The sequence below is a fragment of the Condylura cristata genome, unplaced genomic scaffold, assembly GCF_000260355.1.
Source record: "Condylura cristata isolate star-nosed mole 26May11 unplaced genomic scaffold, ConCri1.0 scaffold00008, whole genome shotgun sequence".
Taxonomy (NCBI): domain Eukaryota; kingdom Metazoa; phylum Chordata; class Mammalia; order Eulipotyphla; family Talpidae; genus Condylura; species Condylura cristata.
The window spans coordinates 4119064-4131149 of NW_004567109.1; the positions used below are offsets into that span (position 1 = coordinate 4119064).

Sequence of the window (12086 nt, forward strand, 5' to 3'; positions counted from 1 at the left end):
TCTGCCAAGTGGTTGACTTCTTCCCCATTTAACAGATGCAGATATAGATGCTTGGAGAGGTGAAGTAACCCTTCTGGGGTCACACAGCTCGTGAGTGAAGAAGTCTGAACTCAAACCTGGGCCTCGGATTTCAAAGTTCATGTTCTGGCCAAAAGTCTTCAGGCCACCGTGGTTCTAGTGTCCAGGCTGATTGAAGTCAGCGATAAGCTGACTGTGCCCTCCGGTCCCTTTGTCTGGGGTGATGTTTATTTGAACAGGAGGCTTGCATATATTTGGTCCATCTGTAGAAACAATTTCAGAATCTTTTTACTAGTGCTGGTCTGACTTCCTGAACAATCAGCTAGTGTGGCACGCATGATATTGTTAATATGCAAGAAGCCTTGAAATACTGTTTTATACTGAGTAGACTGACTAATGGTACATAATTTCTTGGAGTCAAATAATAAAGTCTTACCTTGGCTTTTGCTAACAGAAATCCCATTGTCAATGGGAGGGTTAAAATGTTGCCTCAGTTGGAACTTTTGAACACTTTCTGTGCCTCTAGAAGAATTACTCTTCTGTTGGGATTTTGTGTGTCAAATGTAAATCACTTCACTGTACTTAAAGGCTTGAAATATTTTCCAGAAAAGAAATCAGACACACTTTGACTTTCTAGTTAGTGCTTAGCTCTGATGATCTATGTTCAAAATGGGTGGAAAATTTTATTGAGGGCAACATTTTTTCTCTATTACAAAAGGGTAAAGTGTTTCTGTGAAAAATGCTGTGTCTGTATGAGGCAGACATACATCGTTATGCCCTTTTTTTAGAGGCAGCGTGCCAGGTCTAGGAGAAACAGACTAGAGAAGCCAGCCTCACACACAGCTCCCGATCTGCCTTTCCTGAACAGAAGCCCCGACCAGGCAGGGAACTAGCCAGAGTTGGCCAGAGTCCCAAAGTTGATCCTGTGCTCAAAGAGCAGAGGCTCACCCCCAAATGCTGTGGATTTGCTTCTCCCCATCTTTGCCCACTCACACATATTCAGGAACGGGTTAGCCCCTGACCACCCCTGGTTGGAGGACAGGCCTGAGAGTCCTCCCTGAATTTTCACCTCAAATACAGAATTTGGAGAAATGGACAACAAAACTAATACTCTCTTTCCATTCTCTCAATGCCAACTCCGTGGGGGTGCTTATGGACATAGTCACAGTAATGACATCTTCCTGGTCTTCCTCAGCAGGCTGGAAGGTCTGGGCTCTCAGGTCAGTTCAGGGACTACTGTGTAAATTTGGTGTCAGAAAGAAATGATCCTAGTGATGAAAGATGAGCACCTCATTGACCCTTCTTGAAATAGCCTGTCAGGAAGGGAGCTGCTGTGTAGCCACCTCCTGTCCTGGGCCTGGCACCTGAGGGCCCCCTCACTTGATAATAGAGGACACAGGCTCCGAGAAGCTGGGTGAATCACTGGACCAGGGGACTGGCCTAGACCTGTGTGCGTGACACAGCAGGATCCCTCAGCCTCCCTGTTGACTCTGGGTCAGATGATCTTGTTGTGAGGGCTTCCCTGTGCACTGTGGCTGCTAGCAGCCCCCTGGCTTCTCCTCACTAGAACCAGCAGCAGCACCTAGTTGTGACCATCGAAGATGTCTCCAGACATCAGCAAATGTTTCTGGGGCCGAGATCACACTGGACTGCTCCCTGTGCTTTCTCAGGGCGTGTTCCTTCTTACTGAACAACACCACGAACTTTTGAAGACACACACTGAATGTACCAAACCTGTGTCCAGAGACAGTTGAGGCTCAAAGCTGTCACTTACCACCTGCCAAAACTGAGCAATCCATTTGCAAGTCAACGAATTATCCTATTTTTCCTTTCCTATGTTTTGATCTTCTTGTAGATCAACAAAGGATTCCTCCTGCTTCACAGTAGTTCTCAACAATCTCCGAGTGTTTCTCATATTTGACTGGCTGCTGTTAGTTCATGATTTTCTCCACACTCCCAGTGATGTTAAGAAACAAACAAACGTTACTCCTTCTCGCCACCGTAACTCTAGCAGCGAATCTGCTGTGGTTCCTAAAACCGTGAAAAGTGGAGTGGTCACCAAGCGGTCTTCCCTTCCTGTATCCACGGAAAGGCACTTGGAGGTCAAGGTCAACGTGACAGGTGAGTTGATGCAGGTTTGGATGTTAGGCACTGCGCTTCCCCCAGCTTGACCTCTGCACTGCTTCCAATTTTGCTGCGAACATGTACACGTGTGCATCTCTCAGACCACTGAGGCTGGCAGTTCCTGATTTCTCTTTTCAGAAGTGAACAACATGGCTCACACGAGGGCTGTGGGGTCCCTCGTCTGCCCCCTAATGTGCTTGCCTGTCCTCAGCACCCACCTGCTAGGCAGTGGCCTTCTCTCCCCCCACCTTGTTAAGTCTGGCTCAGTTTAGTGTTTGCTCTTCAGGGCCATCTGATGGGCCTTGCCCAGTGAAGAGAAATTGGGTATTTAAAAATCTCAGAAGGCAAGTGAAGATTGTTCCTCTGTTTACAAAATGATTATTTTTCTTTGCCAATCCAATTAGTATGGCTTTCGTTAGCTAGTGCGTTCCTCTGGTATCTGTACTGGCTTTGCTTGCCATGAGGTTCCCTATCTACTACTCAGTGACATGTAAGCTGCTCGCATTTCGAAATGGTTTTAGTTTCCAAAGATTAATCTATCCATGGTTTTTAATGAAAACGCAGTGCGTAGAACAAAATGAATTTGTTGTGTACAAATAAATGACTAGGAAGCTGCCTGTACTAATTAAAAAAAACACCCCTACATTAAATTGGCCTGCTTTGTTGGTAAACAATTTGAACAGCTATGTGGGTGACAGAGTGCCTTATGCTGTCCAACATTTGTATCCGAATCTGCTTCCTGGGATTCTAAAGCTGGTCACTGCTTGGAGAAGGGATGATTTCTTGAGCTTCTGGAGATCTCGTAGGCCTCCCAGCAGACCGAGCTTGAAAGCATATTCTAAAGAGAGGAAGTACACTCGTGTCTCTGCCCAGGCAGTGTTCTGCTGTCTTTGCCTGGCCAGATCCGGGAGATTGGATTGGGAGGACAGTGCAGTACATGTGGACAGACATTGCGGAGAACCTGTCCTGGGTAGTGTGCCGTCTGGTTGCAGAAGCTGCGACTTCCTAGCTCCCCAGCTTTGGCTTATTTAATGACGCTGTCCTTTCCAGGCACGGAGTTCGTGGTCGTGGAAGATGTCTCCTGCTTTGACACCAACGCCATCATTCTCAAAGGCACCACTGTGCTCACCTATAAGCCCCGATTTGTCGATCGGCCCTTTTCAGGAAGTTTGTTTGGCATCGAGGTGAGAAATCTAAGTGTCCATTGAAATGCTCAAGAGAAATGCACCTAGAAGGAAATTTCTGCTCTTAAACTTCCTTTAGGGGAAACAATGAGTGGAGCTGAGAGACCCCTGCTCCCCTCTTTTTGTTTTCTCCCCAAAGTGAGCAGCTTGTTCTAATGTGACTTCAGTGTCCCCCACTGGGCAGTAAACATGAGGGAGAACATTACTGCTATCTCTTAGCCCTTCCCCCACCCCCCATGAAGTTCAAGGCGGCCTCCAGGGCTGCGAGGCTGCTGCTATTTCTCCATTGCTGTGCAGAGCCCAGAGGTTGTGGGCACTGGTTTATGAAAGGGCTGAGGATTCATACTTATCTGTTCGAGAGTGTCTTAGCTGTCAGGGTGAGGGGATCCTTTCCAGTGTGCCCTGGGCTCTGGTTTGATGTTGGAGGAGATGGCTTGCAGAGGAGCAGCGTCTCTAGCCTGACAGTGGCATCAGACAATATTTAGCAAAACCTGCTCTGCCTCTTTTAAAGCAGGGGTTGGGGAGAGAGAAGGAAATGAGACAGATTATTCTCTTGTTAAAATGATGGAGATTATTCACTGGTCCCAGCTAGCATTCCTCCTGTTAGCATGCATGGTTAGGGTCACTCACCGTTTCCTTTCTCCATATGACCTCTGCATGCCCTACTCTTTCCGTTGGGATTGTTCTGAGGCTGAATGAACAAAATTCATTTTCGCCCTTAGCAGCATATGGTCCTTATTTTTTTTCCTGGTCAGATATAACTGAATAAAAAAGAAATTTCACTTCTTGACTACTTGTTTCTCTCTCAAAACCTCAGTTTGAGAGAAAGGATGCTGGTGAGTTGATCATAAAATGGCAATTCATCTGCTTCCTGAGCCACCATATTGCCAGCTTTGAAGGAAATCTTGGTGATGGATGAATGAACTGTCAAGTACAAATGGGTTTTGTGTAGGAGAAACCCCTACAGAAAAAAGGAAAATGAAACTTTCCTGCTCCACAGTCCTAGAAGTAACTAGATGGCAAAGGATTTGAGACTCTTGGGAGCTCCTCTCAGTCTGTTGTGGAGGCAGCACAGTTGAGTCTGGTATTTCATCTGAAAACCCTTTGATGGGTGGAGAATTATAATGAAAGCCAAACGAGTTCATTTTGAATATAGCAAAGGACCTTGGTTTGCGTGTTTTTCAACAGTGCTAGAAAAATTGGGGAAGGGCAAGGCAGATGGAAATGAATCACTTTCTTTCTTGTATGCTCTTTCTGAACTCTCAAAATAATTTGTTCCTGGAATGGAAGTCCTCCCTCCCTCCTCTCTCCCCAGACATGTATTTATTTTTAAATTTTTATTAGCGAACTTTCTAAACACATATAATATAAACAGTATGTTCCCATCTGTGCTTGCCAACCAGTTTCAGTAATGTTCTTATTCCCAATTATGAACGTGACCACTGTGGTGCATAAAATAGGGGGAGTGGCTGTCACCTCCCTCACAGTACGTAATCTCTTTTGACGTTTTGATGTTTCTTTCTTTAAAGTCATGACAGTATTATTTTGATTGGGCCACTTTTCACATCATTTATGTTGTAACTGTCTTCTTACATCACTTGTGGTCTTCTAAACATCACTTTTAAATGTTTATGAAATACCCCACTGAGGAGAGGTGCTATAACCTTTGTTGCTCTAAAATTGGTCCGTGTTGAATATTGGGTCAGTGAATTTTTCTGTGGTTTGCATCATTTCCTAGAAAGAGATAAGGTTATTGGATCAAAGGGTATGAAGCTTTTTCAGCCTTTGGATGTCACTCACGGCCCGTGAGGGCCCGTGTGTGTGTGCTCGTCGCACCGGCATTCCCTCACAGCCCTTGGGCTCGCGCCGCACAGGACAGACTGCTTCCTAGCTTGTCCTTTTCCTGCGGTGGTTGGGTGATTCCTTGCCCTCTTGTGTTCTGCTCCCTAGGTGTTCTCATGCCGACTGGGGAGTGAGCAGGACACAGCCCTGTCAATTGTTGATCCGGTACAAATTCAGGTAGAGCTGGTGGGGAATTCTTCTTACCAGAATAGCTCAGGACTGATGGATGCGTTCAACAGTGAAGATTTCCCGCCCATATTGGAGGTAAGGAGGGAACCAGCACGTGCAACCCCCAGCAGCATTTTAGGTAACGTCGCACCACCTGTGCAGCACACTGTCTCTGTGCTAGCAGATCTCGGGCCCGTGGAGGGTGAAAGACCTTTTAATTATCCCCTGTAATCTTGAAGTTCTGTAAAAGTTTTCAAAAGCAGAACTCAGGAAGGGCAGAAATATTGATGTGAGTAGGTTGTAAGGGAGAGCTTGCCACTTTAGGAAACAGGAAATAGAGCAGAACTGGCCAACAAATGAGAATGAGAGAAAGGTCTGTGGAAGTTTGTACGGGAATGAGGCTGCGAGGTGAAGCATTGGCCGGGAAGCCAGGAAGGAAGGCTCAGAATTAGGGCTTTATTTCTTTGGTAGAGAGGGCTACCCATCTAGACCGTCGGAGGCTGAAAGAGGGAGAAAAACTGTTTTGATTTTTGCTCTGGAAAAACAATAATAAATCAGGAAAACAGAGCACCACCCCCAGATATTCAGTCATCCCAGAATCGCCATTTTGATGTGGCCTAGTGATGGTGTCTGCACTGCTTTCTTAACCAGTGCTAGTCACGTTGCCAGTCTCTGGGGAAGACCAGATTTTCCAGAATATTAGTGTGGAACGTGACACATTTAAGAAGAGAGTGATTTTGTCAGTCAGTTTGTTTCAGACATTTAAGCAGTTAAGTAGCTCAAAGTCGAATGGATTAGCACGGTGGCCAACAGGCAACCCTGCGTCCTGCAGAGGCATCTCTGACCTTGAGCTTTAATGGGTAATATGCTTTAGTGGGTAATTTAGTGTGGTGTCTGTGGGACTTCTAGGATTTGAGTTAAGAATTATACCTGCAAGAGGTGCTGATGCCAAAGCAAATGCAATATTAAAACTGCCACTTTAAAATTTTGTTAGATTCAGTTGCAAGCCCTGGATATCAGACTCTCCTACAACGATGTCCAGCTGTTTCTTGCAATCGCAAAGTCCATCCCCGAGCAAGCGAATGCTGCGGTGCCTGAACCTGCGGCCTCAGCGGGCAGCTCTGTCAGCGGTCACCTTCTGGGTGCCTCTCGTGTTGGGGAGGAAATCAGAGAAGGGACCAGACACACCTTGGATCCTGTATTGGGTACATATCTAACTTGACAGCCCACCAGCCTTCCTGATAACTCTTTTTCTCTTTTAAAGAAAGATTTTCTTTTGCACAATTAAATTGTTCAGTGTAATTGTATGTTACTAAGTGTATTTGTAAGGCACAAATATAACCTAATTTTTTAAATTTAAGAACAAACAAAATACCACAAGCTAACTACTGTGCCTTCTAGCCTCGCCTGTTTGCTCTTTTTTGCATTTTCTACTAGAGTAGGGATAAGATTAAGATTTCATTTTAAACTTGGAGGTGTCACCTAAAGTATGTGACAATACTAAATTTCAGTTTTAAACTTTTAAAAGTGGTCAATATAGGGAAAAGACTTAGAGTTTTCAGGGTACACTGAAAAGTCTTCAATTAGGAGTCCATTTTTGCTGAGGAGTTTTAATCCATAGTTTCTGAATCTTTCTTTTTTCTTAAATTTATCTGTAAGTTAATTTACATAAATTATTTATTTAAAATAAAAATACCACTTTCTCTCCCTAGAGTTACAGCTGGCAAGACTGCAGGAGCTGGGGTTCAGCATAGAAGACTGTCGTAAGGCCCTTTTAGTCTGTCAAGGTAATTTGAGTAAGGATTCCCGTTATTGTTACCGTTACGATGCTTCCTTCCTTCCACCCCCCCCCCCCAAGGTGACCTCGAGATCTGGCGTGTGTGCGTTCAGAAGATTCACCAGCCTCTGCGGGCCCACTCTGCTCTTGGCGTGGTGACACTGGCTGCAGTGTGCACAGCAGTCTTGAGTATGGGTCCCACAGCAAGTGCCCGGCTTTACAGCTCCTTCCCGGCCACTTATCAGCAATTTGGGTCGATGACGTCACCACTTTGTGCCAGCCCTGCTTTATCTGTAAAGGAGGTGGAAGGCTTCCCTCCTGTGAGTCAGGCATCGCCGCAAACCCTGTAGGGAAGTGCCTGTTCAGCGGTGTGAGCACTGTAGCTTAGCACCATTGCCCTGTGCGGAGGATGGAACATTGACCGGGAGGGTCTAATTTATCTGACCATTCTTGTTTTTCACTCAGCGTTATATACAATTCTTTAAATATATTTTGGTATGAGCTTTTGTCTGCATCTTTGAAATATTTCCTTGGTACAGTGACCAGCTTTATAAATACCAGATCATGGAGCACAGTTATATTTTTTAGACTCTTTACTTGAACTGATATATCTTTTTCTAGAAAGATTATACCAGGTTGTACTCTGACTAGATGTGGAAACACTTGTGTGTACACTATTCTTCTGTCTGAAAACCACATAGGTGAGCCTGGTTGTCATCACTTTTTGGTTTTATTAGCTTTATGTCCTTTATCATTTCCTATTCTTTGTACTCTTTCTTTAACAAATCAAACACATTTAAAAAGTTCCTAAAGTCTTGGATTTTTACCAATTTTTATTTCTTCAGTAAGTAGGGCGTAATTCCACCAATGATAAAGCTGGGACTTGCCAGGCCGGTCCATAGAACCCTTGTCACCGCCGGGCTCTGCCCTGTGCTTCTTTGTCTTCTCCATGCGCCAGTTCTGGCAGTGGTGCTGTGGGCGCAGAGCGATCAAGTATCTTACCGAAGATCTTGCATCTAGTGAGTGCCAAGATCTGAAGCCAGACCGTCTTGTTCCCAAGCCCATGCCCTTAACCACTGACCACTGTTCCAAGCACTGACCTTCGGTAATTTCCAGATAGAGTTGCTTTGCTTTTCTTTCCTCTGTTTTTCTTTAGCTTTGGCAGTTGTGAACAGGGACCCACCCTCCAACAGTTGCGTTTTACCCAAGTGCAGTGCTCATTGCTCTCCATTCTCAAGGAACTTGTGATGGATCAAGGAGACAAAGGAAGACAGTTAGAAATAATTGCAAGCTAGCTTATCAGTACATGCAAAACTACACAGGGGAGAATAAGCACTTGAGTGCCAAGTGGCAACTAGACTATGGAGCCTTGCCTTTCTTCTTTACCTCTCTCCTTCCACAGATGTCATAGGAGACGAGGGGTGACTTCCTGCAGGCTTTTGAGCCTGATCATGAAAGGTGTGGTAGCCCTGAGTGGGCGTGCACAACAAAGACCGCCTTGTTCTGCCTGCTTAAAGCTGAATCCCCATTATTATGCTAGGTTTTGGTGTTTTTTGTTTTTTTTTTTTTTTTCTCTCTCTCTCTCTTTTTAGTCTAAGAACACATCAAGGTTCTTCTGGGCTGTGCAGTAGGTCCCTATTAACTTTATTTCTCCATTTCCTCTCAGTTGCTTGAGTAACTGTGGGAACAGGTTGAACTGATCACCTTTTAATTTCTTTGAAGGCCAATTAAAAAAGGCAGCAAGTTGGTTGTTTAAGAATGCTGAACCTCTGAAGTCTCTTTCACTGGCCTCTCACAGCCGAGAGGGCCAGGGGCCTGTGCCAGCACAGTTCATCTCTGGAGTGGAGATCAAAGCTGAGAGCGTGTGCATCTGTTTCATCGACGACTGCATGGACTGCGACGTCCCTCTTGCTGAGCTCACCTTTTCCCGTGAGTGTCTTCCCGACTTTCAGGTTCATCTGGAATACTTTCAGTGATTACCAAGTCAGTTGGGGCTTGTCCCTTTATTTATTTTGTTATTCATGCTCTCTGCTTAGCAGTTTGGGCAAAATTTGGATAACGATTTTACATATGTTTTTCATTATTTGTATTTTAAAGAGATGTGCATTTATTTGCCATATGTGGCCTTCAGCCTATAGTTGGGGAATAATAGAAGTTGTCGTTGACAAAATTTGTTACATTAACAGATTTGACTAAAATAATTCCTGATCTCTTCCTTTTGCTTTTCTTTTTGTGTCTAAAAATTGTCACATGTTCTATTATTAAGGATATGTAAAGATAAAGTCAGAAAATAATGTTTCTACCTTACTTTTGAAAATACAAAACCCAGGATCTTATTTGAAAGTTCACCTCAGAGTCTCTTCAGAGGCCATATAAGAGGTAAAACACAGTTGATCTGAGAGCTGTCTTCAGAAGGGCAGGCTTAGGGTGGAAGTACTTTATCCTAAATCGCATCACTGCCAGCAGTGTTAGAGGCTTCTGAGGAGATTAAATAAAATCTCACTGCCATGTTTACTTTTAATTTTTCATTATTTTGATCTTGCCAGCCTCTTCTGCCTTCAAGTAACTGGTTCTGGGGATTTAAATTGACCTTTTACACATGGCAGTTTTCATTTTCCCTGTACTTTTGGGCACCACAGGGCCTCTTGATTTGAAAAAAAAAAAAAAGTAACAGCTAAAAATTCCTACAGTTTTCTCAAGTATCCTTTGTGCAGAAAATAGATTATTTTTGCATGATCATCTTGAAATTTTAAACATAATATTTACCATGGCATGGCCACTCCTATCACTGTCTTTTCATGTATTTTATGTTACCACAGGCTTCAGATAGACATGGGAGTTGGCGTGGGGAGTGGGGACAGGCAAAGGAGGCAGTGGCCTCTGGCATGACATTTAAAGTGGTGTTCCAAAACTCGATAATTTTGAGAAGTAACATTTCAGTGCACTGTTTTTAAAAATCAGAATTCATGCAAAGCAACTCACTAGAAGAACAGAACAGTATTGTGTGTGCTTTCCTGTGAGGTGATCCACGTTAGCTGGACCTGGCAGCTCTCTCTCATTTGTCTGCCAAAGAAAGTCCTGGTGGTTTTCGCCCCTCCCTCCCCCACAGCAATAAGGTTGGCTTCCTTTGCAGGTCTGAATTTTCTTCAGCGTGTGAGGACTAGTCCTGAAGGCTATGCCCACTTCACCCTTTCTGGAGACTACTATAACCGTGCGCTCTCTGGTAAGTGTAAGTATATACTACTGTGGGATTTCAGAATACACTTAAATACCTGCCTGGGCTATTGTCTGCTTAAGTTTTACATGAAGGAAAAGGGGTGAGGGAGGACGGAGAGCCATTAAAAACAAGTAACTACATACATAAGCATAACAGATACAGAGTTTCCATTTGTCTAAAAATATATCTGATATGTTGCAACTGAGTTATTCACAAAGTTTTCATAGTTGGTTGTTTTTGATTCTGGAGTTTGGCTTATGCCAGAACATGAAATTGCTCACCAGTGAACGGTGGTTTGTCTGGTCCTGCTAGCAGCTAACTTTCCAGGGAGATGCGGGCCCATAGCTTTTTAAACCTCGAGCCTCCTCACTCCCCTTGGACTTGTTTGTTTTGTCAGAAGAGTGCTGAGTCAGCGATAATGTAGCCACTGCCCGGGTACTTAATAAAGCAAAAGCAGTTGAGCAGAGCAAGCTATTCTTTTGGAGACATAAAACCTGATAAACTGCAAGGCATTTTCAGGCATACTTCCTTCTAGTGGGAAGATGAAGGGAAGCACTTGACAGCCAGGGCCATCATGCCTCCAGGCAAGCAGGCCGCACTGTGAAGTTCTTTTCTGTCGAGGGCTTTCAGGAGGTGTGGACAAAGTAAACCAAGTAGTTCATGCAATCTAAGGCTTAGGTCTGAGAGTGATTGCTCTCTTTGATCTCAATGGAAAATTAAGCCTCAATTTGTTTTGCTGCTGATGATTGTTCTAGAGTTCACGTCACATTTAATTTTATACATTAGTTAACATTTTCCATCTCTGTTCTGGATCCATTTAAAGGTGGTAACATTCTTCTTTCCTAATTGTTCAAAATTGTTTAGCTTCAGAATAGTGGCCTGAGTCTTGCTAGTCAAGAGAAACTCATATGGCGTATGGTAGCTATTTTTCTGAGAAACATTTATTTTCTCAAAGCATATTTTGCTTACTTTTAAAGTTATGTGAACACATTCAGGTTTCTAAGTGCTAACTGGTGTCAGAAGACTGATCTACTTCCTTTATGATGCATACTGGATTGGATTTGTATTGGTGAATCACCTGATGACTGATGAGTTGTTTGGCAAACTTAAAAATTAACTGGCCTTGAAAAGTCAAGTCTTTAAGACAACAATCAGATACGGTTTTCTCCCCTGTGGACCTGCAAAACTTGTGACTCTACTATGTATTGGTGAAGATATCAGCCCTAAAACTCTTACTGCCTGATAGAATTGTCAGTCAGCACAAACACTTTGAAAAAACAATTTTACGTAACCTACTAAAGTTCACCTCTCTGCTACCCAGCAATATACTTTTCAGTGTTCTTGGGAGCATCTCACACCTAATGTGGACCAGGAAGCATATTCAAGCCTACTTATAGCAGTATTTTTTCCTAATGGTAATAAAACTGAAATCAAGTAAAAGCCTCTCAACAGAGGGATGGATGAATAATTATGTATTCAATAGTGGATTACAGTTCAGAAGTGAAATAAATGAACCATACCACATGACTTTGCTCTGAGTGAATACAGAAACTTGCAGAAGGGTACATACTACTGGATCTTGTTTTTGTAGAGATCCCTAACACAGACAAACTAATCAATATGCTCTTAAGATCTGTGTGCATATGTGATAAAACTCTAAAGGAGAGCAGGAGCATGGTTAAAAATTGAAGCTAACAGTGGGAGAGAACTGATGAGAAGGGGAAAGTGGGAGGGAAGTGACACTTCACAGGAACTT

The 12086-nt window shown here is 43.7% G+C and overlaps 1 protein-coding gene across 2 annotated transcripts in view; it reads left to right on the plus strand.

The window, feature by feature from the left end:
• Positions 1–12086, plus strand: part of VPS13D (vacuolar protein sorting 13 homolog D (S. cerevisiae)) — a 184381-nt gene that overhangs the window by 52319 nt on the left and 119976 nt on the right. For both annotated transcript variants that reach the window (XM_004678519.2, XM_004678520.2), the window contains exons 30-36: positions 1874–2139; positions 3193–3326; positions 5277–5432; positions 6331–6541; positions 7049–7123; positions 8836–9042; positions 10247–10336. In XM_004678519.2, coding sequence (XP_004678576.1) covers positions 1874–2139; positions 3193–3326; positions 5277–5432; positions 6331–6541; positions 7049–7123; positions 8836–9042; positions 10247–10336 — 1139 coding nt within the window. The remainder of the gene's footprint in view (positions 1–1873; positions 2140–3192; positions 3327–5276; positions 5433–6330; positions 6542–7048; positions 7124–8835; positions 9043–10246; positions 10337–12086) is intronic.